General features: G+C 40.6%; 1 protein-coding gene across 1 annotated transcript in view; it reads right to left on the bottom strand.

The window, feature by feature from the left end:
• Positions 1-26171, bottom strand: part of EBF2 (EBF transcription factor 2) — a 275204-nt gene that overhangs the window by 12878 nt on the left and 236155 nt on the right. Inside the window, exons 9-12 of the mRNA XM_044659252.1 lie at positions 19926-20014; positions 16220-16285; positions 15937-16114; positions 9990-10175 (exon numbers count right to left, since the gene is read on the bottom strand). Of these exons, the coding sequence (XP_044515187.1) occupies positions 9990-10175; positions 15937-16114; positions 16220-16285; positions 19926-20014 (519 nt within the window). The remainder of the gene's footprint in view (positions 1-9989; positions 10176-15936; positions 16115-16219; positions 16286-19925; positions 20015-26171) is intronic.

Genomic DNA, 26171 nt, shown 5'->3' with positions numbered 1-26171 from the left:
GGAGGTCCTAGGTTCAAATCTGGCCTCAGACACTTCCCATCTGTGTGACCCTGGGCAAGTCACTTGACCCCCCTTGCCCACCCTTACCACTCTTGCACCTAGGAGCCAATACACAGAAGTTAAAGGTTTAAAACAATTAATTTAATTAAAAAAAAAAGAATGGATTCTGGGGTCAGCTGGGTAGCTCAGTGGATTGAGATCCAGGCCTAGAGATGGGAGGTCCTAGGTTCAAATCTGGCCTCAGACACTTCCCAGCTGTGTGACCCTAGGCAAGTCACTTGACCCCCATTGCCTACCCTTACCACTCTTCTGCCTTGGAGCCAATAGGCTCCAAGACAGAAGGTAAGGGTTTAAAAAAAAAAAAGAATGGATTCTTAGATTCTAAACTAAATCTTGAGTAAGTCTAGGCTTTTGTTTCATTATGTCCTAAAAAGAGGAGTTAGATTGCCTTTTTGTTAATCATAAAAAATATGAATAAAACCTTACAGAATTAAAAGGTATGACTGAGTTAAGGTCTCAATTCACAATGGCATAATATTAGGTGCCTAAGTAGGAGAAAAAGCAAGATCTTGAGAACAAAGAAGCAAAGGATGCTTTAAAAGAAAGCAAATATAGTATAAGACATGTATATAAAAGATTCATAGTGCTTTAAACTAATGGGCAGTTTTAAATAAAAAATAAAAAGGATGATACTGGGACACAAACTAAATAGAACTTTGTACTCACACAAATCAGATGGGATGCTGTGGAAGACAGCTTGTCTAGGAGACTGGAGGGCGGTCATGGGATGAGCTAGTTAGAAGAGTCATAAAGTCAAGTGTTGGGGACTACAGAATAAAAACCTGAAATGGGGACAGAGTCCCTGGAAGAGATTATTTAGTTCTTTAAACTTACCCTATTTATACTAAAGAACATGATCTTCACCTTACCATCCACTTCTTCTGTACATATGCTATACTCTTCAATCTTCTCTTATTATATTAGAACTCAATTTGTACACTTGAACTGATGCTGTGAGCAGAAATAAAATAAATATTTTTATTTTATTAGTATGTATTATATGTATTATATTTATTTATTTATGTTAAATAAATAAAAAGGATGGGGTTGAGAGCTAAAACAAACAAACAAAACTAAGCATGAAGGGTAAAGTTTTGAATGAGTCAGTGCCTGATCGTTTCCCTCACTGAGTTGTAGCAGATAAGAATAAATCATGAAGACAGAATTTCAGAGTTGAAATGTACCCTAACAAACTTCTTGTGCAATTCATGCCAAAAAAACAATTTCCATGGCAACATACTGAAGTAGCCATGCAGGCTCTGCTTAAAGACTTACATTGTGAGGAGAAATCTTTTCTTCCTGAGACAGTACATTCTGCTTTTATTTTTTTAAAACCCTAATATCTTTATACATATATATGTATATATATCCTTCTATATTAATTTTATTTGTTACAGGGCTAGGCAATGTGGGTTAAGTGACTTGCCCAGGGTCACACAGCTGGGAAGTGTCTGAGGCCAAATTTGAACCCAGGACCTCCCATCTCTAGGCCTGGCTCTCAATCCACTGAACCATCCAGCTGCCCACAGACTGCTTTTAGATAGCACTAATTATTATAAAATCTTCCCATACATTAAGTTTAGACATATTTTAATAGTTTTCAGCCTTTGAACTTGAGTCTGTTCTCTGGGAATGGACATAATCAATCTGACCTTTATTCTAGTGCATGATGGAAAGAATCATGTACAACTTGAATCTTCTCATTTCTCATATAAATTTCCCCAGTTCTTTCAACTGCTTCTCATATGGTAGCATTTCCATGACCCTTCATCATTCCATTTGCCTTTCTCTGGACTCAAATGGACCTGGAAACTCAATGATTCAAAAAAGTTCCCTCCAGATATGCTGATTGCAACCCATCTATATCCATCAATATCTAGCCATCCTGTACTGTTCCTCTGGATATTTTCCAACTTACCAGTGCCCTTATTAAAGTGTAGGAACCAAAAGTGAACATAATTCTCTAGTTATAATCTGACAAAGGCAGATGACAGTGTGATTATCATCTCTCTTTTTTTTAAACTCTTAACTTCTGTGTATTGGCTCTTAGGTGGAAGAGTGGTAAGGGTGGGCAATGGGGGTCAAGTGACTTGCCCAGGGTCACACAGCTGAGAAGTGTCTGAGGTGATTATCATCTCTGAATGCTACACAAAATTTTAATAATTTTTTCAGGCAAATATCACTTTTGTCTAACATTGAGATTTTGTTCCATAAACTTTCCCCTTCTTGGATTCTCTCTATTTGTCTCTCTCTCCTCCCTCTCTGTCACTCTGTCTCTGTCTCTATCTATCTGACTCTCTCTCTCTCTCTCTCTCTCTCTCTATATATATATATATATATATATATATATATATATAATTTCCCCTTCAACCGCCTGAAGGACTCTCCTTTAATAATAAAAGCTGAGACTTGTATTGTCCCTTGAAATGGGCAAAACCCTTTAAAAGCTCTTTCATTTGACTCTCAATAATCCTATGGCAAGCCTCCTCCAGGTCTTATGGAGCCCATTTCACAAATGACCGCCCTGGGGCCACACTCTTCATAGGTGAGCTCCAATATCCATGCTCTAAGACCATCCTACCCCCCCCTACCCCCCAGAGCTGACACTTTAAACTCTGAAGTTCCTCCTCCTTCTGGGATTCTGTGTTCTAAGACTTTGGCCAGTTCTGACATTTGATGTTTTAAGACAAAACTGGCATTCGCTGTCCTGAGGTCCTGCTCAGCTCTGTAGTTGTCTTCTAGCTCTGCAAGTCGAAGTCGAGGGAACAAAATGGCACAGGAAAGAGAGCACTAGAGCTGAAATCGGGACGTCCTGAGTGCAAATCCAGCCTCAAACACTTCCTGGCTGGGGGGACCCTGGGCAAGTCTATCTACCTCAGTTTCCTCATCTGTAAAAGGAGGCTAATAACAGCCCATGCCTCCAAGGATTGTGGTGAGGACTGAATGGAATCCTATTGGTCAAGTGCTTTATAATTGTTTAAAATTGTATTACTATTATCGTTCACTTCTAAAGTCCTTTCCAGCTCGGACGCTCCACGTTTGAGGCTTTTATGACCCAAATCAAAGTCAAATATGTGCTTTCTGGTTCCCTTTGGGAAGAAGGCAGCTTGTCTAAGTCAGCCCAGTCCAATTTCCCAAATCCATCTGAGCACGAGGCAATGTTTTCAACAGGACTAAATGCAAAGCTCTGGGCTAGTGAAAGGGGGGGGTGGGAACTGGCTGGCCAAAACGCGGAGATCACCTATGATGGGTCGGCAGGGATGGAGACGTCCTTTGTCATGGACCCGAGCAGACTAGCTGGAAGAGAAGCTCAAGGCGTTCTGCACTCTTCCCCCCTCCTTTCCACTTTCCACTTGCTGCTCCATCCCAGAGCGCGTAGAGGGGAGAGGCCAACGCTAAGCAGCATCCTCTGTTGGCTTCGAGGCTGGGTGGAGGGATTCTGGCTCTGGCTTCCGACTGCCTTGGTGGCTCTGGCTGGTCAGGGGAACAGATCGCCCCCTCCCTCCCTCCCTCCGCCCGGGGCAGGGCAGGCTTGCTGGCTGGCTGGGGTCTTGGAGGAGAGTGGGTGGAATCTTTTTTTTGGCAGTGGACTGACCAGCCTCCCCACTGAGGATGTCTTTGGACATCTACCTGCCCTTGGACAGCAGCCAAAGTCAAGAAAGGCATGTCAGGGCCTGGAACTAGCAGGGACACCAGGGAGGAGCGAGGGGAAAACCGCTTTCCTCGTCCCGAGCCTCGGCTCCCAGCGGCCCAGCTGGACCTCGCTGGGCACATATCCGCCTTTTGCACTCAGCCGTCCCATTTGCTGGAGCGCAGGGGTCTGTCAGCATTTCATTATAACCCCCTATTGTCAGGGGTTTATAACTGAGCCATAAAAAACGTGCTCTGGGCTGAAACTTGGCACTCGCGGCTCCAGCGAGGAAGTGAAGCCCGTACGTCAAATGGAAAAAACATCTGTTTGGCCACTTTTTGCCTTTTTCTTTTTTTTTGGTTGGAGTTCTGCGAGTGTAAGAACAATAAAGATGAAGGTTTCCGATACCCTGCCTTGGCAGTCGTGCAAGTCAAACATGACTGGAGGGTTCCATTTTATTTTCTCTCTAATCGGCTTGGACAAGTAATTACACCATGGCGTGGCCCCACCGCACCATGCTATTGGGGAAAATGACACGCATGTCCCCTAAAAGCCCTGGGCTTAGCGGCCCTGGATCCGGGGATCATTGGTCTCTTGAGGGCTTCCCCTCCTTTAAACCCCAACACTCGGGGACCCAGCTGGATGTGGACAGGCAGGACGAGGGACCAAAGAGAGCACTGAAATGGCTAACCTTCCTACAACCCTTGCAGGTTTGAGAGGCACTTTACAAGCATGAGCTCATTTGATCTTCACACCCATTCTGGGAGGTTGTCAATATTATTATCCCCATTTACAGATGAGAAAACTGAGGCAGCCAGAGGCGAGGTAACTTGCCCAGTCACCCAGCTAGTAAATGCCTAGGTCGTTTTTGAATCCGTGTCTTCCAGACTCCAGGCTCAATGCTCTATCCGTGGCACCACCTAACTGCCAGCCAGAGCTGGGCTTGATGTCATACAGGCCTGGGTTCTTAACTTACCTCTTCTACTTCCTAGCTGTGGAACCCTGGACTAGTCACTTATACTCTCTCTGCCTCAATTTCCTCAACTGTAAAATGGGAATATGACCAGCTGAGGTACCTAAGTTCTGAGGCTGGGATAAGACCAAAATGGTATAATGTATACATAAGGCTCTATGTAAATGTCAGCTATTATCACCGAATCCTAGTTGCAGAGTTAGAAGGGATCTTAGCAGCCATCTAATCCAATAATGGAGGCAGCTAGGTGGAGCAATGGATAAAGGGCCAGGCCTGAACTTAGGAAGACTCATCTACCTGAGTTCAGATCTGGCCTCAGACACTTACTAGCTATATGACCCTGGGAAAGTCACTTGACCCAGCTTGCCTCAGTTTCCTCATCTGTAAGATGACATGGAGAAGGAAATGGCCAACCACTCTAGTATCTTAGCTGGGTGACCCTGGGCAAGTCACTTCACCCAGCTTGCCTTAGTTTCCTCATCTGTAAGATGATATGGAGAAGGAAATGGCCAACTACTCCAGTATCTTAGCTGGATGACCCTGGGCAAGTCACTTCACCCAGCTTGCCTCAGTTTCCTCATCTGTAAGATGATATGGAGAAGGAAATGGCCAACTACTCCAGGATATTTGCCAAGAAAATCCCAAATAGGGTTGCAAAGAGTCAAACATAACTGAAGTGACCGAATAACAACAACAGTCCAATTCGTATCTTCAAAAGAATTCCCTTTATGACATACCTGATCATTGACACTCTATCCTCTCCCTTAAAACTTCCCCAAAAGGGGGAAAGTCCCCTGGGGCCCAAGGCACCCCAATCATTCTACATCAGGACATTTCTGATTGCTTAGGAAACTGTCCCTATTTTGTCTTTGCACCTTCTCCTCAGTGCTACTGATTCTTTCCTCTGGGGCCACACAGAACCAATCAAATCTCTCCTGCCCACGACAGCCCTTTAAACCCTCGGAGACAGCTCTCATGTGCCCCCAGAGTCTTCTCTAGGCAATATTGGGCCAGCAATGGGGTACAATATAGACACTGAGGCTAAGGGGAGAGGTGGAAAAAGAATGCAGACTTAGTCATGTATGTGAAAGTGCTTTGGCAAACGGCAATCTAAGAAAGGTCGGGTAGCCTAAGGGGCCAAGGTGAGAAAATGAGGGGGGCTGGGCAGAAGGTAGAAGACAGTCAAAGGACCCCAGATTTAGGCTAGAAAAGACTTTTGAGGACCCTTTGCCCTCCCTCCTCATTTTGGAGAAAACTAAGACCTGGAGACTGGACCAAGATTACACTCATGGTAAATGTCAGAAATGGGATCTGAGTCAGGTCTTCCGGCTCTCAAACTATTGTGTAATGACACTTCTGAGATGGGAGGAAAAAGCCAAGTTCTAGAGGCATCGACCAGGCTGCTCTAAAGAGGGCACAGAAACAAATGATCATGGAAGATCAAGAAGGGAAAGAGGGAGGTCTTAGGGCATCCAACACACATCGGAGCCCAAGGCAGACACCAACACAGAGATTGGAGAAGAGAAAGCTTATTGAAGACAGCACATTGTGGTGAAAAGAGCACAAGGATTAAAGTCAGATGGTCTGAGTTCAAAACTTGATGCTGCCTTCAATAAGGCATTCGCTTCTCTGGACCTCAATTTCCCCATCTATAAAATGGAAGGGTTGGACTAGATGGCCTCCAAGTCCCTTCCAACCCGAGAGCTATGGTGCTGAGAATCACCCTATTGGGATGCAGAGGATTGAGTGCTACTTTGAAAGTCAGGAAGACCTAGGTTTGATTCCCACCTCAGACATTTATCAGCTGTATCACTCTGGACCTTAGTTTCTTAGTCTGTAAAATGGAGATAATAGTGGGATTCACGAGGTTATTATAAAATCAGCTAAAGCGCGTTGGATCTCTCACTATATACAGGCAAGCTAGTGAATCACTTCCTCTGTCTGAGAATCAGCATCCTTGACTTGAAGAGCAGAACTCCATCTGCTATGATTGCTTTACCTAATGCTTGTAAGAAAAATGCTTTGGAAACTCTAAAGCCCTGTACACTAAACTATTGTCATCATAAGAATCATTCAGAGCTGGGACCCTGGGCTGAATTTAATATGATCAAAATTTGCAGAATAAAATGTAAAGTCCTACATTCACATTCAAGAAGTCAATTCTATGAATACTTGAAAAGTATAGCTAAACAGTGGGTAGAGTGCCCATCCTCAAATCAGGAGGCCTTGAGTTCAAATCTTACTCCACACCCTGTGTGACCCTGAGTAAGTCACTTAACCCTATTCACCTCAGTTTCCTCATCAGTAAAATGAGCTAGAGAAGGAAATGGCAAACCATTCTAGTATCTTAAAAACAAAACAAAACAAAAAATATGCCTTAGAATTAATATTAGGTACTGGTTCCAGGGCAGAAGAGTGGTGAGGGAAAGGCAATGGGGGTTATATGACTTGCCTATGGTCACACAGCTAGGAAGTGTCTGAGGCCAGATTTTTGAACCCAAGCCTTCCAGACTCCAGGTTTGGCTCTCTATCCATTGCACCACACCCCCCACTCCAGTATCTTTGCAAGAAAAGCCTAAATGGGATCATGAAGGAGAATGGGGTCAAGAAGAACAACAACAACAAAAAAAACAACAGTCCAAGCCAACAGCATCTGATGGTAGCCAAAAACCCATTTAGATTGTATTAACAGATGCATAATGTCTAGAATGAAGAGGTTCCTCACCTGTTGTTGCCCCAACTAGACCTTTAGTGTCATGCTGACTTTCAGGCTCACATTTTAGAAGGGACATTGATGAATTGGAACATGTGTGGAGGTGGAAAACTAAGAGGGTTAAGGGACTCGAAATCATATCATTGAAGGATAGGAACAAGGGATGCTCAGACTAGAGACTAGAAAAGACAGCAACACTGGCAATCCAATGACTGGAGAGTTGTCACATGGAAGGATTAGATTTATTTCACTTGACACCAGAGGGAGGAACTCAGAACAACAAGGGGAAGTTATAAGGAAGCTCACGATGACAATGGACCTCTAACAAATTAGAGGAATTCTGAGGTTCTTGACCAGTTCTGAATATTATGATCCTATGAGTGAGAGATGTCCAAGAGGAAAATGAGCTATTTCTCGAAGGAATGAGATACCTACAGTGAGATCCCCATCGCTGGAGGTATTCAAGTGGATTCTGGATGGCCCTTTGTCAGGAAAATTGTAGTGTATATTTGTGCTTCAGGTCAAGTTTGGATTGAATGGCCCCTGAGGTCTAATGGTTCTAGGTATTCAGATTGGTAGAATGAGACATACATAAATTTGTTGTTGTACAGTTGTTTCAGTCATATCTGATTCTTCATGACTTTATTTGGGGTTTTCTTGGCAGAGATACCAGAGTGGTTTGGTATTTCCCTCTCCAATGCATTTTACAAATGAGGAAACTGAGGCAAACAGGGTCAAGGGACTTGCTCAAGGTCACATAGCTAGTAAGTATCTGAAGCTAGATTTGAACTCAAGAAGATGAGTCTTCTTGACTCCAGGCACAGCACTCTTATCTACTGCACCACTTAGCACACATATATTTGTGACAAATACCTTTTTTAAAAAAATAATTAATGTTATTAGGCACTTCACTTTGTTGCTAAAGAGAAGTTTAATGGTTTGACTCTATTTCATTCATACTTTGTTGGGGCTAAACGTGAGGCAGAGCTGCTCTCAATCTCTTTGCCTCCCAGAAATGGGTTCTAAGATACAAAGTGAGGGGAAATAGACTGAAAGCAATAAGACAGAGCAGTCTATGTGGACCCTGCCTCCCCGAAACTCTCACATCATTTCATTTAAGTTGCTTAGTTTTAGTGAGTGATGTGGAGACTTAGGTGGATGATGGGATGTCAGAGGCGAAAAGAGCTGAAAGGTATCAATACTGGACTCTTGTGCTGAATTTAAAGGACATGGACAAGAGACACGGAGGCTGGGCAGGCAGGGAGAGGCTGCAATGTGAACTGCTGGAGAGAACATTCCCATGAGTGAGATTACTCCATTGAAAGAGGTGGCGGGATCCAAGGGGGAAAAAAAGGGGAAAAGGCTTCCTATCTCTTCTTCCCTTCCTGGCAGTGAGAAGTCCCTCTGAAAATAGCACAGAATCAGACAATTTCCTTCAAGATGATAACTATTATATGGACGGGAACTAGAGAAGGCATTTTTCTCCCAGGAGATTCTATCAATCAAGTCCAGAAGGCGCTGTTCCCTTGGGCCTTTTGCCAAAAGGTTAGAATCATTTTGTTACCCAGAACCCTTCAGTGCAATCACATTTGCAGCATCAGGGTTTGGTCTGAGATGGCCACCCTTCCTGGCTAACTTCATGGATCCTAATTGGCCAACCTGTGTAGTAGATATAAATGAAAACTGCTCATCCTACTAGACGACGATCTCCTTAGAGCTATGGGCTGGGAACTTTTTCCATATTTATCCTCAGGGCCAAAAACTATGTCTGATGTATAACAAATATTGTGTAACAAACATTTATAGGGTGTATAATAAATGCTTTTTCTCTATATCTTCCCTTCCTTTCCCTCTCCCTCCTTTCTTCTCTCCTTTCTTTCTCCCTCCCTTTCTTTTTTCTTTTCTTCCTTCTTTCCTTTCTTCTTCAATAACTCCCAGAATTGATATTTCAGAAACACTTTAGTCATCTCCCTCAAGAGTTTGTCAATGTTATCATCAGAGCTGACATTTATATATATATATATACATAAATATATATATTATATGTAATACGTATTATATATTTATATTTTAATGTATCTATTACATATTTAAGGTTTACAAAACACTTTGCAGGCTTTTCATTGAATCTTAACAACAACCCTAAAACATCGTCATCATCATAGCTAATATTTATATTACATTTTATGGTTTACAAAATATTTTCAGGCATTTAACTCATTTCATCTCACAATATAACCCTATGAAGTAGGTTTTGTCATTGCCCTCATTTTACAGATGAGAAAACTGAGGCTCAAAAAAGTTAAGTAATTTAGTGATTTGTCTCAAGTCACACAGCTAGTCAGTATCTGAGGCAGGATTTGAACTCAGGTCATCCTGCCCCTGAGGCCAGTGTTTTATCTCCTGTATCACTTTCCCTGGACTACATGTAAAATCTCTGGTATTTAAGATGCTTTTCTATCCTTGAAGCACTTTTGCTATCTCAGTGATTTGCATTTATAAAGTGCCTACTGTGTGCTGCAGGTACATTGATAGGCACTAGGGATACTGAGGCCGAAAGGAAAGAGCCCCGCACTGAGACTGCCCAAAGAAGCTACAGCAAAAGCACTTACTTCCATAAGGGGATCCTGTGGGGGAGCCATTTAAAAAGCCTGGTGAGCCAGGCACGCCCAGGTTGGCCATGGGCACGTTGCTGTAGCCATTCATGCTGTTGCTGGATGTGCTGTAGTTCGATTGCTGGGGTGTGGAACTGGAAGAGTAGCCACGGGGAGAGATGCTGCTTGTGTTCCGGATATAACCTGTGCAGGAGAGGCAGAGGAGTAAGTGAAGCAGCGGGTCCCCATATCACCCGGGGAGGACACGAGGACCACGGCTGGAGCTAGCCAGCTCTATCTTTGTCTCCCCAGCAGCCAAGCAGCCAGAGGCTGTCTGGGATCCAGCTGGACAGAGAGAAGAGTTTGTCTTTAGGGTCCTCTCTCTCCCATCCCCTTACCTGGGCTCATCGATTTAGGGCTGAAAGGCAGTTTATGGACCATCAAGTCCATATTCCTTACCAGGATCCACTTTGTGTATGAGGAAACAGACACAGAGACATTAAGTCATTTCCCAAGGTCACACGACTAGTTATCACCTGCTGTAGGACTTGAATTGGGGGGATCCTAAGTCATGGACCCTATTGCTATTCCCAAGCCCCTTCCTGCTCTCTTACCTACTCTTCTATTATCAGATCCTTCCTTTGCTCTAAGATACTAATGTCCAAGAGAACTGTAAAGTATTTGACCTTCCAGGGAGTCTAGAAGAGGAGATGAAACCTTGAGCAATGGAACTGAGCAACAATGGCAGAAATGCAGGCATGGTTTGGTGCTAGGGAGGGATATGGAGGAGACCAGAACCTTCTGGATCACGCCAGCACCAGCACCAGCCCCAGCCCTGGCAAATTCACCAGCCATAGGTAGCTACCTGACTTGCTTGTGTGGTAGGCTGGCTTTTGAAACACCCACAAGGATAACTGTCTGGGAAACTCTACAAGGGACAAAGCATGTCCAGGTCAAAAAGAAAACTGATGTGATTTCTACAGAATTTAGTTTCTGGTCCAGCAATTCCCCAGTTATGGTCTACAGGTTATCACAAGAAGAGCATCTCCTTAAAAGATTCAGGATACAAACTAAGCAACAGCTATCGTTGGACTGTGTATACGATATGTCTCACACATTGATTTTGACTCTGAATATATGCAGACACTTTTAAGATAAAAATGCTGCAAATTCACTTAGAAGTCACTCTAATTTCAGAACAGCTATTCCCTTGAGCTGCTAGGTCTCCCTTCTAAGGTTACCTTATACCTACTTGGTCCATATCTTCTAAATACACACATAGGTCCATAGTGTTTCCCCGTTAGGATAGAAGCTCCTTGAAGGCAGGGACCGGAATCTCTTTTGTATTTATAATTCCAAAGCTTAGCACATTGCCTGGCACTTAGTAGGTGTTGAATAAAATTTGTTGATTGATGAATTGATGTATTGTTTCTATCAACAGATAGTAAAATTACAAATACTAAATATTTGTTGGGCCATGCTGAAGACTAGAGGTCCTGAATTCAAAACTGGCCTGAAGCTTCCCAGTTGTGTGATCCTAGGCAAGTCACTTAACCCCAATTTCCTAGACCATACTGCTCTTCTCTCTTGGAATCTATCCTTGGTATTTCTTCCAATACAAAAGGCAAGAGCATTTTTTTAAAATTGTCATTGCTTGGTATTTATAGCTGTGCTTTTTGTGGTGGCAAAAAACTGGAAAAGGAGGGTATGTCCTTCAATTGGGGAATGGCTGAACAAATTGTGGTATATGCTGGTGATGGAATACTATTGCGCTCAAAGGAATAATAAACTGGAGGAGTTCCATGTGAACTGGAAAGACCTCCAGGAATTGATGCAGAGCGAAAGGAGCAGAGCCAGAAGAACATTGTACACAGAGACTGATATACTATGATAAAATCGAATGTAATGGACTTCTGTACCAGCAGCAATGCAGTGACACAGGACAGTTTTGAGGGATTTATGGTAAAGAGCACTACCCACATTCAGAGGAAGGACTGCAGGAGAGGAAACACAGAAGAAAAACAACTGCTTGAACACATGGGTTGAGGCGGACATCATTGGGGATGTAGACTCGAAACTACCACACCAATGCAACTACCAACAATTTGGAAATAGGTCTTGATCAATGACACATGATAAAACCAGTGGAAATGTGCGTCGGCCATGGGTGGGGGGGTGCAGGGGGTGAAGGGGAAAGTAGGAGCGTGAATCATGTAATTATGTTAAAAATGAATATTAATAAATGTTTAAAAAACGAATATTAATAAATGTTTTTAAAAATTGTCATTGCTTGGGGTCTGAGAAGTTTCTGTTGTTGAAAAGGGATTCTCATATTCATAAATATGGGAAACCTCTGCTCTAGACTGTCCTTTTTTAAAACTCTAACCTTCCATCCTAGAATCAATTCCAAAAGCAGAAGAGCAGCTAGGGCTAGACAATTGGGGTTAAGTGACTTGCCCAGAGTTACACAGCTAGGAAGTGTCTGAGGTCAAATTTGAACCCAGGACCTCCTGTCCCTAGGTCTAGCTCTCTATCCACTGAGTCACTGAGCTGCCTCTAGTCTATCCCTCTTAATACTCCCCAAAGAAAAGAAGTTTTTTCTCTATCTGGAGATCTTAATCCTCATAGGCTAATTTATGGGATTCCTCTTACCTTCTGTCAGTATCAATTCTAAGACAGAAGAGTAATAAGGGCAAGTTAAGAAGCTTGCCCAGGGTCATATGGACAGAAAGTGTCTGAGGTCCTATTTGAATCCAGATCCTCCCAGTTCCAAGCCTGGTGCTCTATCCAACATGCTACCTAGTTGCCCCCTTATTTGCTCTCAAAACACAGTTCATAGGCCACTTCCTACTCAAGTCTTTTCCTAATCTCCCTCCCCCACCCATTGCTAGTCCTCTCTGTCTTGAAATTGCTTTGTAGATACTTTATTTTTACTTATCTATGTTCATATTGTATCCCCTAGGACAATAAAAGCCCTTTAAGGGCAGGCACTATTTCTTCTTCTTTTTGTCTTTGAATTCTCAGTATGTATCATAGCACTTAATACATAATTCAAGCTTAATAAGTATTTCTTGAAGTGAATCCCCATGGTGAACCCTAGCTGCTAGAGTTTCCCTTCAAATTACCTTGAAATGATTTTGTATGTATAAAGGGGTGTCCTCTACCCCCACCCCAATTATTATAATCATTAAAAATCTAGATGTCTCTATTAAATCAATCCATAAAATGCATAAACTAAATGCTACCAAGTATTTAGTCAATTTGGAAGTAGTGAAATATTTTAGTCACTGGGTAAAATCAGAAAACCCAACTCGGGGAAATGTACTATGATTGGATGAGAGAATTGGACACATCTCTGGGTCTATGTGTCTATGTATATTATGGCCATCAGCCTGGAATCAAGATTTCTAAGAGATCCTAGAAATAAGCCAGTCTAGTTAGTGATGGAAGAGGGGAGGGAATTGACCTAAGGGTGAGGATTGAATTCTCTCTCTTCTTCTCTCTTCCTCACCATATCCTACGACTATAGGACAACAGTATGAACTTTGAAATTCCAAAAGATTTGGTTTTCCCATTGGAATTAGCAGTAGCTTCCCCAGAAAATAAGTAGCTGATTCTACCATCTACACTGGGAACTAAAACACATCAAAGATGGTGGCTTCAGGATACAAAGGCATTGATCCTTAAAACCTTGCAAATAGCTACATTAAAAGGAAACTTCACAAGTATTCCACAAAATGAAAAAGGACTTTTAGTAATCAAGAGCCATGATTTACTCCTTTGTCACATATAGTAACTACTTAACTTTCCTCTGGATTGGTATATATTAACAGAAGAGCACCTTCAAGACATTTGGAAGCAAAGATATTTGCTTCATATCAACTGTGATCACTATACCACATTAATAAATACCCTGACTAAAAGTCAATTAAGTGTGGCTAGCTGATAATGAACAGGAAACAAAATTGGGGGAGTAGGGAGAGGAGGCTGTGAGCGACAGTATTAGAAGTACTTCAGGAGTAGTTATCTTTCCTCTGTCCATCAATGTGAGTGGGAGTTGGAGAAATGGCCCTGGAGAGTATGCCACACACGTCCTATGTGTCCTTGTTGTCTTCCCCAGTACACTGTAAGCATCTAGAAAGTAGGAACTCTTTCCTTTTGTTTTTGGTATCCCCAGAACTGGACACAGTGCCTAGCACATGGTAGGTGCTTTAAAATTTATTCATTTTATGGAATGGAATGGAATGGAGTGAGAAGAACTCACCTATTGAGTTAGAGTGGTTGATTCAAGGGAAGATTACCTTGCTTTTTATTGAGTCCTTTGATTTCTAGGACAAGGAAGGAAACTGGTAGAAGAATTAGAGAGGGGTAAGGGTATCTTTAAACATCTTTTTTTTAGTGGATAATGAAAAGTAATTTATTAAACTCAGCTTGATCAAATAATGTGTGCCTGAAGTAAGAAGCCATCCCTCTATGTGCTTTACATTTTCATTCACAAATCACCTCAGACTTTCTCATCAGTTTGTATGTTAGCATACATGTATGTGATCACACAGATTTGTGAACTTTAACACCAACATTCTCCAAACAATTCCGTGTGAGTGTGATCCGTGGTGCCATAGTCTCTGAAGTATTTAATAGTACTGGTGAGTCCCAGATCAACAGAAAGATGAAAGGTAAGAACAAGTAGGCAAAAGCAAGTCACCAAAAAGGATTTATGAGTGACAAGTGTCAATGAAAACAGCAAGGATATATATGGCATTACTCCCTCCACTTAAAAAGGATGTGGGCTAATCATGGATCCAGGTGGATAGATAACACAGTTAGGGAAATAAACAAGTTAGAAAAGGCTATGGTAAAGAAATATACCCAATGATATGGCTAGGTTGGGATTCGTACTGGTGGAAGCAATATTCACACACATGAGATCATGGACCCTTTGAAGTAAATATCTAAGTAAAACAGAGAACTATTCACTTATTCAGAGTTAGGGACACTGAAAGATGATAAAATCGTAGATACAGAATTGAAAGAGATCTTAGAGGTCAATAGTTATAAGTTCCCTTATTTTTAACACAGTGGCTAGCACACAGAAGGTGCTTAATAAATGTGTGTTAAATTGAATAACAGCGGAGGAAACAGATTCAAACAGTTGAAGTAATTTGCTCAAGGTCACACACCTAGTATTCATCAGAGGCATGATTTGAACTCAGGTCTCCTGATTCCAAAATCAGTACTCTACTACTCCACTTTGCTTCTGGGTAAAATGTATTATCCATGAGATAGATGGTTGGAGAAAGGAAATGGGCTGGTCATATGGCTAAGAGATGGACAGTTCCATCATTAGTATACTGAAAAGGTTAGTTCAATTCAACCAATGAAATGTCTAATGTTTAATGACCCAATTTGGTTGTTCTAAGAATAATAAGAGTGGGATCTACATTATTATAAGTAGAAACATCTGGTATAGAAGTCCCTTCTGCAAATATAGACCTCAACCCATTTATCGTTTAGTATATAAGTCTTAGAGTTAGCTGAAGCGCTCAGCTTAAGAGCTGTCCAGCTCACATTCTTAGCAAGGGTCAGAGGTAGGCTTGGACCCTAGGTCTTTCTAACAGTGTTCTGTTCATCACACAACATTGTTTCTGGTACTATATATAAGCACTCCAAAATTAATCATCTATACAGTTTTAACACATTTACAATCATGGTTATTCCACATCCTCCTTCTTAACCTGCTTTTTTGTGGGAATTTTTATTTTAAAATATATTTACTCTAGGGATACCACTTGACAGGGACATAATTGATTAAGTCTGGAAATTTATTGTTTTCTTCAGAAAGGTACATTTCTTTCATTTGCATGCCTATGGTTCCTTTGATCCAGGAAGAACTCTTCTCCCAATGCCTTCTGAATTTAAAGCTCAGAGTAGCTAACTTTGGACTGCAGAGAAAAGAAGTTATTACCTTGATTGTTTCCCTGTGTGGACTCTGAGATGCTGACACCTAGCTGGCTGCCATATGAGTTGATACCCATCATGCCACTGTGAGCTGGAGAGCTGGACAGAGCAGGGATCTGACTGGGATTTCTTGGGACACTGTAGAGGGCCTCAGCAATGTCAGCAGCTCGCTTCAGAATAATGTCCTACAAAAAAATTCCACGAGGTTAACATTCTTTCCAGAAGAAGCCAGAATCAAGCAGGAGAAAAAGGGAAATGGTGGACCAAAGGGCACACATTTGGCTTCTAACCTGGTTATTGTGCGGTGTTCCATAAAGGGCTTCCACTAAATCAGCTGCTCTTTTCAACAGCATTTCCTGGAGGAAGAGATGGAGACAGTAACCAAAAGGTGAAATCCATGACCACAGAGAGTATAGCTCTTTCATTGGCCCTAAATGGTATAGTGAGATTAAGGACTTCCATGTTCTAGAGAATTAAAATTACTAACCACAATGTTAAATATTTTGGTGGCAGACAGCTTTTTAAAATCATCTTTTGTTCTCAATTACACTAAAAATCCCACTAAATAAATCAACTCAACTCATTAAACATTGACTAAGTGCTTAACACATTATTGTGATATGGAAATGATGCTGGCAAGACTCAAATTCAATACCAGTAGACCCTTCAATAGTCTATCAAGGTGGAAAACATTTTTAATTGCATCCCTGTGTTGGAATATTCTTCCAGACACATCTTAAATTCCAGACACACCTTTTGTAAGAGGCCTGTATTTCCCAAACCCTCAGCTTCCAGTGCCTTCTCCTCTGAGGTTACCTTCCATCTATGCTGCATGTAATTTGTATGCACCTAGCTACTTACATGTTGTCTCTCCCATTAAAATGTGAGCCACTTGAAGGCAGGGACTGTTTTTGCCTTTCTGTCTCCAGTATTTAGGACAGTGACTCTCCTATGGCAAACATTTGACATGTACATGACTGAACTAAGTGTGAAGAGCTAAAAAATTTTCCAAAGCTTCCTATTGCTACCTTTCCAGATTTATTTTGTTACTCTCCCTTCTATTAGCATTTCCTTGAACTTGCCACATCATTTCCCATCTTGGTGTCTTTTACAGACATCTCTCCCAGAACTAAATTTCACTCTCCCGCCCTTACTTCTGCCAATCAGAATCCCTAGTTTCCTTCAAAATTCAGTTCAGACATCATATTCTAAGTGAAGTCTTTTGTAATTTCCCCTGCCCCATTGTTAGTGCTTGATCCCTTATCAAATTGCCTTGAGTTTAATTATCTATCTACATGTTGTATCCTTATCATAGAGTATAATGCAGGAAAAGTTTCATTTTTGTCTTTGTCTACTCAGCATCTAGCACAGGTCTTGCAAAAAGGGTTTTTCAGATAGTATTAAATTCAGATTATAGACACATAGCTCAAGCTCTAAAAAGAACCTTAGAAATAAGTTCATCCAACACTCTCATTTTATGGATAGGGAAACTGAGGCCAAGAAAAGTTAAGTGGCTTGCCCAAAGTCATGTAGATACTGAGTAGCAGAGTTGGGATTTGAACTCAGGGCCTCTAGTGCCCAATCCATCTCTTTTCTAACTGGATTCTATTGAATCAACAGAAAGTTAGCTACCAAACAGCTTTTTTATGGTGATAGCAAATGAAATGCCAAATATTAAGGAATGGAGAGATTGAAGCTACCTCCATGGAAAAAGTGATCTCACTATAGAATTACAAATCTTGAGAAATACTAAAGAATTATTTATTTCCCTCCAAAGTGTGTTGGGCTTCCCAGACACAAAATCAACTTACGGAAAGGCTTCAGGAAAAATGTGTATGGCCAGATAGGTTTTATCTATCCCCCCCAAAAAAGAAAAAAACATTTCCGAAGCCTTGCTGGACATAAATCAGACTGTCTGACCAATCCAATGTTTTTAAGATGATTGATTGGCCTGAGGTGCATCCACTTGTCTAGGAGCTATCCAGAGTTCTGAAATGACTCTGGAGTTGCCTTTTGTGAAATTTGATTCTAATAAAGATGAATTCTCTCAATAACATACTCTCTTATGAAAGAGAGAGAGAGAGAGAGAGAGAGAGAGAGAGAGAGACAGACACAGAGACACAGACACAGAGACAGAGACAGAGAGAGAGAGAGAAAGAGAGAGAGAGAAAAATTGAGAGACAAAGAGACAGAGAGAGAAGAGAGAGGAGAGAGAAGAGAGAGAAGAGAGAGGGAGAGGTAGGGGGGAGCAATCAGTGATCCCTTTTCTCTCATTTTGTCTTTGCCACCTCCTGTTTTTCTTACAGCTTTTTAAATCACTATTAACCTATTTTATAGAACTCATTTATTTGTAGGGCTGGGGGTTTTCCAAGAGGAAAATAGAGGTGCATTAGAGAAGCAATTATAGGCTTTTAATTTTTCTCATGATACAGAGAAATAGGAACTTCACAATTTGATATCTGAATGTTTAAAGTTCCAGTTTGGGGAAAAATAAAATACTTCTCAGCAATTTAATGAGATATAATAAATGTGATCAACTTTTAAAATATAAATCAAAGCTAAAATAACATGTCAGACCCATACCAAGTAATTTTTCATAGACAAACTTATCAAAGAGATGTTTTTCATAGCAGTTAGAGACACAAGCATACCTTGCCCTGTGTAGTGCAGGTGTACCCCTATACAATTTTACCAATGTTATTTTGCAATAGTGTCTTTAATACACCATAACCAAATTCCGCAGTTATAACATTATTGGGACAATTGCCCAAGGCAAATAAGCTGGCAGATTTAAATAACCTGAGTTAACTCTTGAACCCAAATAGTGGCAAAGCCAAGTGTCAACTTTACCATTGCCCAGAGCATTCAGTAGATTGTGTTTCAGTGAAACCACCAACACCCATATAACATTGATTCACCTAAACTTGTGTTTTCATAAAAATTAGTAAACAACGTTAAACAAAGGAAACTCATAGATATGTTCATAGGAAGCAATGAAAATGATGCTGACCTTGGAATCCTACATGAATTTGAAATCTAGCTGTACTACTTTCTGTCACCATGCTTAGGCAGTTCTCTTTCTCTCTGGTTTTCTTCAGTGTAAAATAAGAAGGTTAGACTTCTCTTAAAGAAACCTCTTTAGATCTATGATCTTACATACTTTCTAGTTGATTATTCATAGGAATCCAGGATCAGAGAACTGGAGGGCACCTTGAGATCATCTAGTCTAACCCTATCATTCTACCGAAGAAGGAATAGAGGTCCAGGTAGGACATAAGCTTTTAACTCATCCTCCTTTATCCACCCAAGTTCAGAAGATCTTAGAAACATAGGTTGAGACATAGAAGATAATTTAGGGTATGCTTCCTCCAATACCATCATTTAACAAATGAGGAAAGAGAACCAGAGTGTTAAATAGCTATTGTTTGTCCTTTGTTTTTGAAGAGAACCAATAACATTACTGATGATTCTTGACTTGGGTATGAATTGAATTAAAGTGAGGCAGAGTTGCACAGAATCATCAGCCTCACTCTCTCCTCCAGAGTCATACAAGTTCAACTTGTCCAAACTCCTGCTGGTGAGAGATACAGACTTTGAAACTAAGTTGACTGTAAATACAACTTGCTTTCCTAATAACTGATGCACAAACAGAATATGTTAATATGCTATGGGACCTTTGTATTTCAAAGAATTCACTTGGATAAAGTGAATTGCCTTTTACAAAGATTAATCTAATTAATCTGAGTTGAAACTCTGTATTTTCAGGTGTCGGGTTTTTTTTTAGCACATCCCAGTAGTACATTTCAAAATTAGACTTTATCATCGGAACATTTTGTGCACATTAGACACCTATATCCCAAAGAAAACCCAAGAGAATCTTTGCAGCCAAGCTTTAAGGCCTATTTAGAACTAAGAGAGTTTGTTTTCAGATGCAACTCATTTTTACTAAAATGCTATAAAATGGTTTTTAATATATCAGTCTCCAGAGTGATTTACCTTCGCTAATCTTTCTGGATCTCCGGGATGCCTTGGGATGACTTTCTGCAATCTCTGGAAGCCATAGTCTATGGTAGGTTCATTTAATGCTGAAAAAGAAAAGTCCCAACTCCTGAGTATTTGTCTTGTCTATTAACCAAACCTTAAAGAAAAAAAATTATAAGTTTGTTACAGTTGCTACCATCAGCAGAATAACACTAGTGGTTCTAATAGTAGAAACAATGTTGGTGCTATTATTATTTTGCTTAGTTATTTCACACTGCTAAGAAAAAGATGAAACATTTAATGATAACAAAAATAATAACAAAATTATTTAATAATAACACGAGATAAGGTGTGGCAGAAAAGGTGGCATCAAAGATAGATGTGACCCCAAAAGGAGGTTAGTCAGCCACCTTTTATGAGATGGAGATAACCACTGGACAACTCCAGTGCTGCACTAGGAACTCTGAATGATTAAAAATTGAAAGAAACAAGGAAAGAACTTAATGTCCTTACAAGGGCTTTAGGAAGGAAGTAGAGAAGAATCATACAAGATAAGAAGACATGGATGGTTTGGAATGAATGCTCTTTTCTTCTCTATATATACTTTGTATGGACCCAGTTATTTACATGTTGTCTCCTCATTTAGAATGGAAGCTTCATGAAGGCAAGGACTGTTTTTTTGCCTTCCTTGGCATTCCTAGCACATAGCATAGTGACTGACACTTAGAATACCTTAATAAGTGCTTGCTGATTGACACAAGCTTCAGTGTCACCTCCTGCAAGATGGTTTTCTTCAGCACTCCCATTGTTAATGTGCCTTCTTTTACCTATGAAAAACTTTGTGCTTATTTCCTGTTTTCTGCGTCCCTGGTGAATAGAATGGAGGCTCCTTGAGGGCAAGGATTATTTGATCTTTGTCTCCCAAGCACCTAACAAGGCTCCTGTCATGTAGTAGGCACATCATAAAATCTTTGTGAACAAAATTTAATTCAATCCATGAAATTATGGATAAATTAAAGAATAAAAATACAATACCCTTGTGTAAAAATGCAAAGGTACCCTAATGTCTCCTTTGACATTTAAAGTGTTTGATTTTAAGAGATACTTATGTGAATGGTAGACAGAATGGGAAGAGATCTTATAGGACCTCAGTGGCTAAGCCATGGCACACATGCACATCTGGTGCTTGGGGAGCTGCTCCATTTCCCCCTCTTCCCAGCACCAGAGGACATTTTTGCATGCCCCAACCCTCTGTACAACCCCCCAAAGCAAGCACTTTCACCCTCAACTCTCTCTCTAGTAATCCGGGGATCATAGACAGCTTGAATTTTCCTTCTGGGCACTCAAACTGGCAAAAGGTTCACCAACCCTGTTATAGGACATCTAGGACAACCTTCTCTTTTTAAAAATGGAAAAAGTCAGATTCAGAGTGGAAATATGGAACTACCCAAGGTCACACAGCTAGTAGTGGACAAAAAATTATATGAACCCAGATAGATACCCAGGCCCTTTGACTCTCAAACCAGCATCCTTTCAATTATATCATGCTACCCTCTATAATCTGTCTACTCATTAAATTGGTCTGAATATAGGCTGAAAGTTTAAAATGATCTCTCTCTCTCTCTTTCTTTCTCTCTCTCTCTCTCTCTCTCTCTCTCTCTTTTTCTCTTAAAATCCTTATCTTCTGTCTTAGAATCAACTCAAAGATAAAAGAGCAGTAAGGGCTAGACAACTGAGGTTAAGAGACTCACCCAGAGTCTCTCAGCTAGAGATCTCTTCTAAATGAAAAACAAATAGATGTACCTGAAAAAGAATATTTATCATAGGCTAGGCCTAGATTTGAAGGAAAGTATGACACATATTAGGATCAACAAGTTGTGATTTCTTTCTTTTATTTGCCACTAAATAAACAAATGTGTACTTTGTGGAATTATTTTATTTGTTTAAATAAGCATATGCATGCACACATGCAGCAAAATTGCACTAAGACTTTCAGGACACCCTGTATAAATGTTAGCTATTATTATCATTGAGAGGTAATGAATTCCTCTTCTTTAGAGCTGTTATTGTTCAGTGGTTTCAGTCATGCCTTACTCTTTATGACCCAATATGGGGTTTTCTTGGCAAAGATATTAGAGTGGTTTGCCATTTCCTTTTTCATCTCATTTTACAGATGAGAAATCTGAGGCAAACAAGGGTAAGTGACTCACAGCTAACAAGTTTCTGAGACCAAATTTGAATTCAAGTCTTCCTGACTCCAAGTATACTTTATGAGTATATCATAAAGGATCACACTTAGGGTGTGGAATAGACAGCCACTAAGACCTTCCAGGTCTTCTGACTCTGAAGTTCTGTGAGAAACAGTGGTCTAGAGAGAGATCTCTGGATTGGAAATCAGACGACCAATGTGTAAATTCTGTCCTCCCCTGTGCACCTCTGAGCCATTCACTTAACCTTTCCAAATCTGCTTCCTCATCTGCAAAATGAGAAGGGTTGGGCTTTCTGAATGAAGTCTAAGGGCCCTTTCAGCTCAATCCATCAATCAGCCAACAAGCATCGATTATGCACTTACCATGTGCCAGGATACAGAGATAATAATAAAATATATGCTGCCCCCTCCCAAAGCCTCCATTCTAATGTTGGAGATGACATGTGCACACACATGAAAAACCAAAGCAAAGCCAAGGTGGTGGGTAGAACCTGGGTAGAGGATGAGAAAAGGTATCGCTTGAGCTGAGTCTTAAAGAAGAGCAGGGATGAAGAGGGGGTGCATTCCAGGCAGACAGTTATTGTAAAGACAAAGAAATGGGAGACAGAGCATCATGTTTGTAGAGCAGCAGGGAAGCCAGGCTGGCTAAACTGCAGTGTTCAAAGAGGGGAGTCGAGTGTCAGAAGGCTAAAAGGGTAGGAAGAGACCAGATTGGAAAGGCCTTAAAGAACCAAACTAATGAGATAAAATTTCATCCTCTCGGGAACAGGGAAACTTTGTTGAGCTCTAGATATACACTTTTTGGATTCTGAAATCCAGTGTACAATCTTGGGGAGTTCATTTATAACCTCTCTGGGCCTAACTTTGCTCTTCAGAAAAATTAGAGAGCTGGATTTAATTATTTTTATGGTCCCTTTTAGCTTTGACATCCTGTGGTTTTGTGATTGATTTTTTTTCCCCACTGAATTGATTGGTTGTAGAAAAAAACAACTAAAAGGATCATTTATCTTAACATCCTATAGACATGTGTTCAGTGTTCACTTCCACCACTTTGCATGTCCAAAGCCAGCTTTCTAGTTTTAGAAATATACTCCAGTTTTCTAAGAGAATATCCAAGAGAAATATAAGGAAACCTTCAGTCACTAAAGTCCAACCAGGCCATTGCCTGGCACAATCACCACCAATCAGCAGCCTCTCCTGCTTCTTGGTAAGTGGTGATCATGGGAAGCCATTCCAGCACTATGTCTGATGGGCACCAGAAGAGAAAAGTCTGCAAAGCAAAGACCCAAAGTGAATTGGAATCACACCCCAAACCATAAGCTGTATTTATCTATGTCTTTCTTTAGTAACATAGCATTAAGGTAAAAGGTCATCTCCCCACTGAAATATATTTTATATTTACTTTTTTATTAAATAATTATGGCATGGCATGAAGTTAAATATTACAGAAGCTAATCAGAAGGGAATTCAATCGAGCAAACCCCGACCTGAGAATTTCGTCTTTGCTATACATAGAATGTCTTAATCCTCCACTGGGAGCCATTCGGGTTTACTTAAGGAGTTTAATAATACACATTTCAACTGCCACAGAATTTAAATCCCATTTGGATCAGCTTTGAAAAACTTTCATCAATACCTTGAGATTTCATAATAATTCTCCTGAGGCTCAGAATCTCGTGTGTCATTTCATCTTCAGATTGTGGGTCTGATTATTAGGTTACTTACATACCTTGCGTCTGGCCAATAGATGGAAACTATAAGAATTCTATTTGGATATTTTTGTTTTTAACCACAACATTTTTAACTAAAAATATCTAATGGGAACCACCACATCTATAGCTTGTGAAAAAAATCTGGGCTGGCCCATGTCCAATATTAATTTTTTGAAAAAAAGGAAAAATTGTACAATTTTTTTTGGCAATTTTTTGTTTCTCAAAGAGAAGCCATGAAAACTTCTGCCATAGTGATGGACCTAGAGTCAAGAAGACTGGGTTTAAATCCCACTTCAAACACCATGTAGCCACATGAAAGTTACATAGGCTTTGGAATCCTCAGTTTCCTCAACTGAAACATGGGGTCAGTAATACTTGGACCATGTATTCCACAAAGTTATTCTGAGAAGAATATTTTGAAAAAGTAAAAGCTTTACAGAAAAGTGGAGGTTATTGTATGTAAAGGAGCTTTTTTGTGACCCTACTGCCAAATACCAAGGACTTGGTGATTGCTTGCTTATTGGATCCCTGTTGCTTCGCCCATCTCAGCCTCAGTTGTACCATCTCTAAAAATGAGAGAAGTTGGAATAGATTTCTACAGTCCCTTTGACCTCAGGGAAGACAATGCTTCATCTTTATGGTCCAAAGTCCTCCACCATCATCTCATTAAATTTTATGAATCAATCAATGAAGTAGTTACTTGCTTCAGCCAGCTGGGGTTACAGGGAAAAGAACATAGAATCATGGGAACACAGAATTTAGAAATCAAAGAAACTTAGAGATCATAGCACCTTAAAGTGAGATCTGGAAGGCATCTTAAAGCCCATCGAATTCCAGAATCACCAAAACCCCAAAATTCCAAAATCACCAAACTTGCTTTAGAAGCAACCCCACTGGCCATCTTGCTATAATTCACAAGAATCAATATTCATTCTACAGAAAGGGAAACTGAATCATGGAGTGATGAAGTCATTGGCTAGTCATACAATTAGGAAGTAGCAGAGCTGGGGTCTGGACCTGGGTTCCCCAATGCCAAATCCAGGGCTCTTTCTTCAACAACACCAATATGGATTCAGAAGTCTGGACATGCTAAATCTTGGTGTTTCCAACTGGCTTGTCAGCAGAAAGGTCAGAGGCAAGAACTGTATCTTTCAGAATTTGACCGGGGGGAGGGGGGATTGAGGCCCTTTTAAGAGAATAAAACCCACTTCAACAAAAGCACTGCACCTCCACTGAGATGAAGGATGATAGATTTAGGGTTAGTAAGTTTGCTTTAAAGGAACTTGAAAGAAGAAAGGAGAAATGGGATAGTAGATGTAGTCAACTAGCTAGTCTTCATCATGAATGGAAGTGGTCAATTGTAGAAATGCAGTGAGTTTATAGGCAGTCTGAATCCCAGCTAAGGTATGTGACCTTGGGAAAGTCATTCATCTTTTAAAGACCACTATAAATGAGGTTAGCCTGGATGTTCTCTGAGGTTCCTTCCAGCTTCAAATCATAAACTTAGAGTTGGAAGGCATCTTAGAGATTTTAAAGTTGTTATTCTTGAGAACAAATGGCCAAAAGCTAAGAAAAAGTTTTAGAAAGAAAATTATTTATTCATTTGGCAGGGGACAGAAACACAATCCAATTTCTTTGTTTTATAAATGAAGAAACTGAGTCTGAGAAAATGGAGCGATTTGCCCAAGGACACACACTTTTGGTAAATGCCAGAACTGGGATTTAAATGCTCAGATTAAACATCCAGAGTTTTTGCCAATATACCAGATTATCATGGTGTGGAGTAAAGAGCATAGGACAAGATGAGAAGTCAGTCATGTGGGCTTCAATATCCATGTAGGTCAGGGACTGGGTCTTCCTTAGACTATTTTTCCTCCAAGATGTAGCACACCACCCTGGGTGGTGCTTAATAAATGTTTATTGCATGAATAGTCTTGATTCTCCCACTTATTGACTACGCATGTACCCTTCAGAAAGTCATTTAAGGCATGTGGGTCTCAGTTTCCTCATCTGTAAAATGGGGAAATGTGCTCAGACAACCTCAGATTTTTCTATCCTCATATCTAGAATTCAATGATCCTCTTTGGACAAGGACAAAATGAAAAGGGACTGTTGTCCTTTTCCATTCAATTTGGGGGAAAAAATTCTTGAGTGCAATGAGAACTCTACAAAAAATGACCAAGATTAGGAAGTGACTACTAGCTTCTTGCCTGGACCATCCATCCCAACATTAGGTAATCTCTCCTGGAATAGAAGAGCATGCTGTTTGGGTTTGCTAGCTTCCATTTTTGGTAAGATGTACCTCTTTTCCCACCCCCCAACCCGTTGAGTATAATGGCA

Source organism: Gracilinanus agilis, chromosome 2, assembly GCF_016433145.1.
Source record: "Gracilinanus agilis isolate LMUSP501 chromosome 2, AgileGrace, whole genome shotgun sequence".
In the NCBI taxonomy this organism is placed as follows: Eukaryota; Metazoa; Chordata; class Mammalia; order Didelphimorphia; family Didelphidae; genus Gracilinanus; species Gracilinanus agilis.
This window is presented reverse-complemented; position numbering and strand designations above follow the sequence as displayed.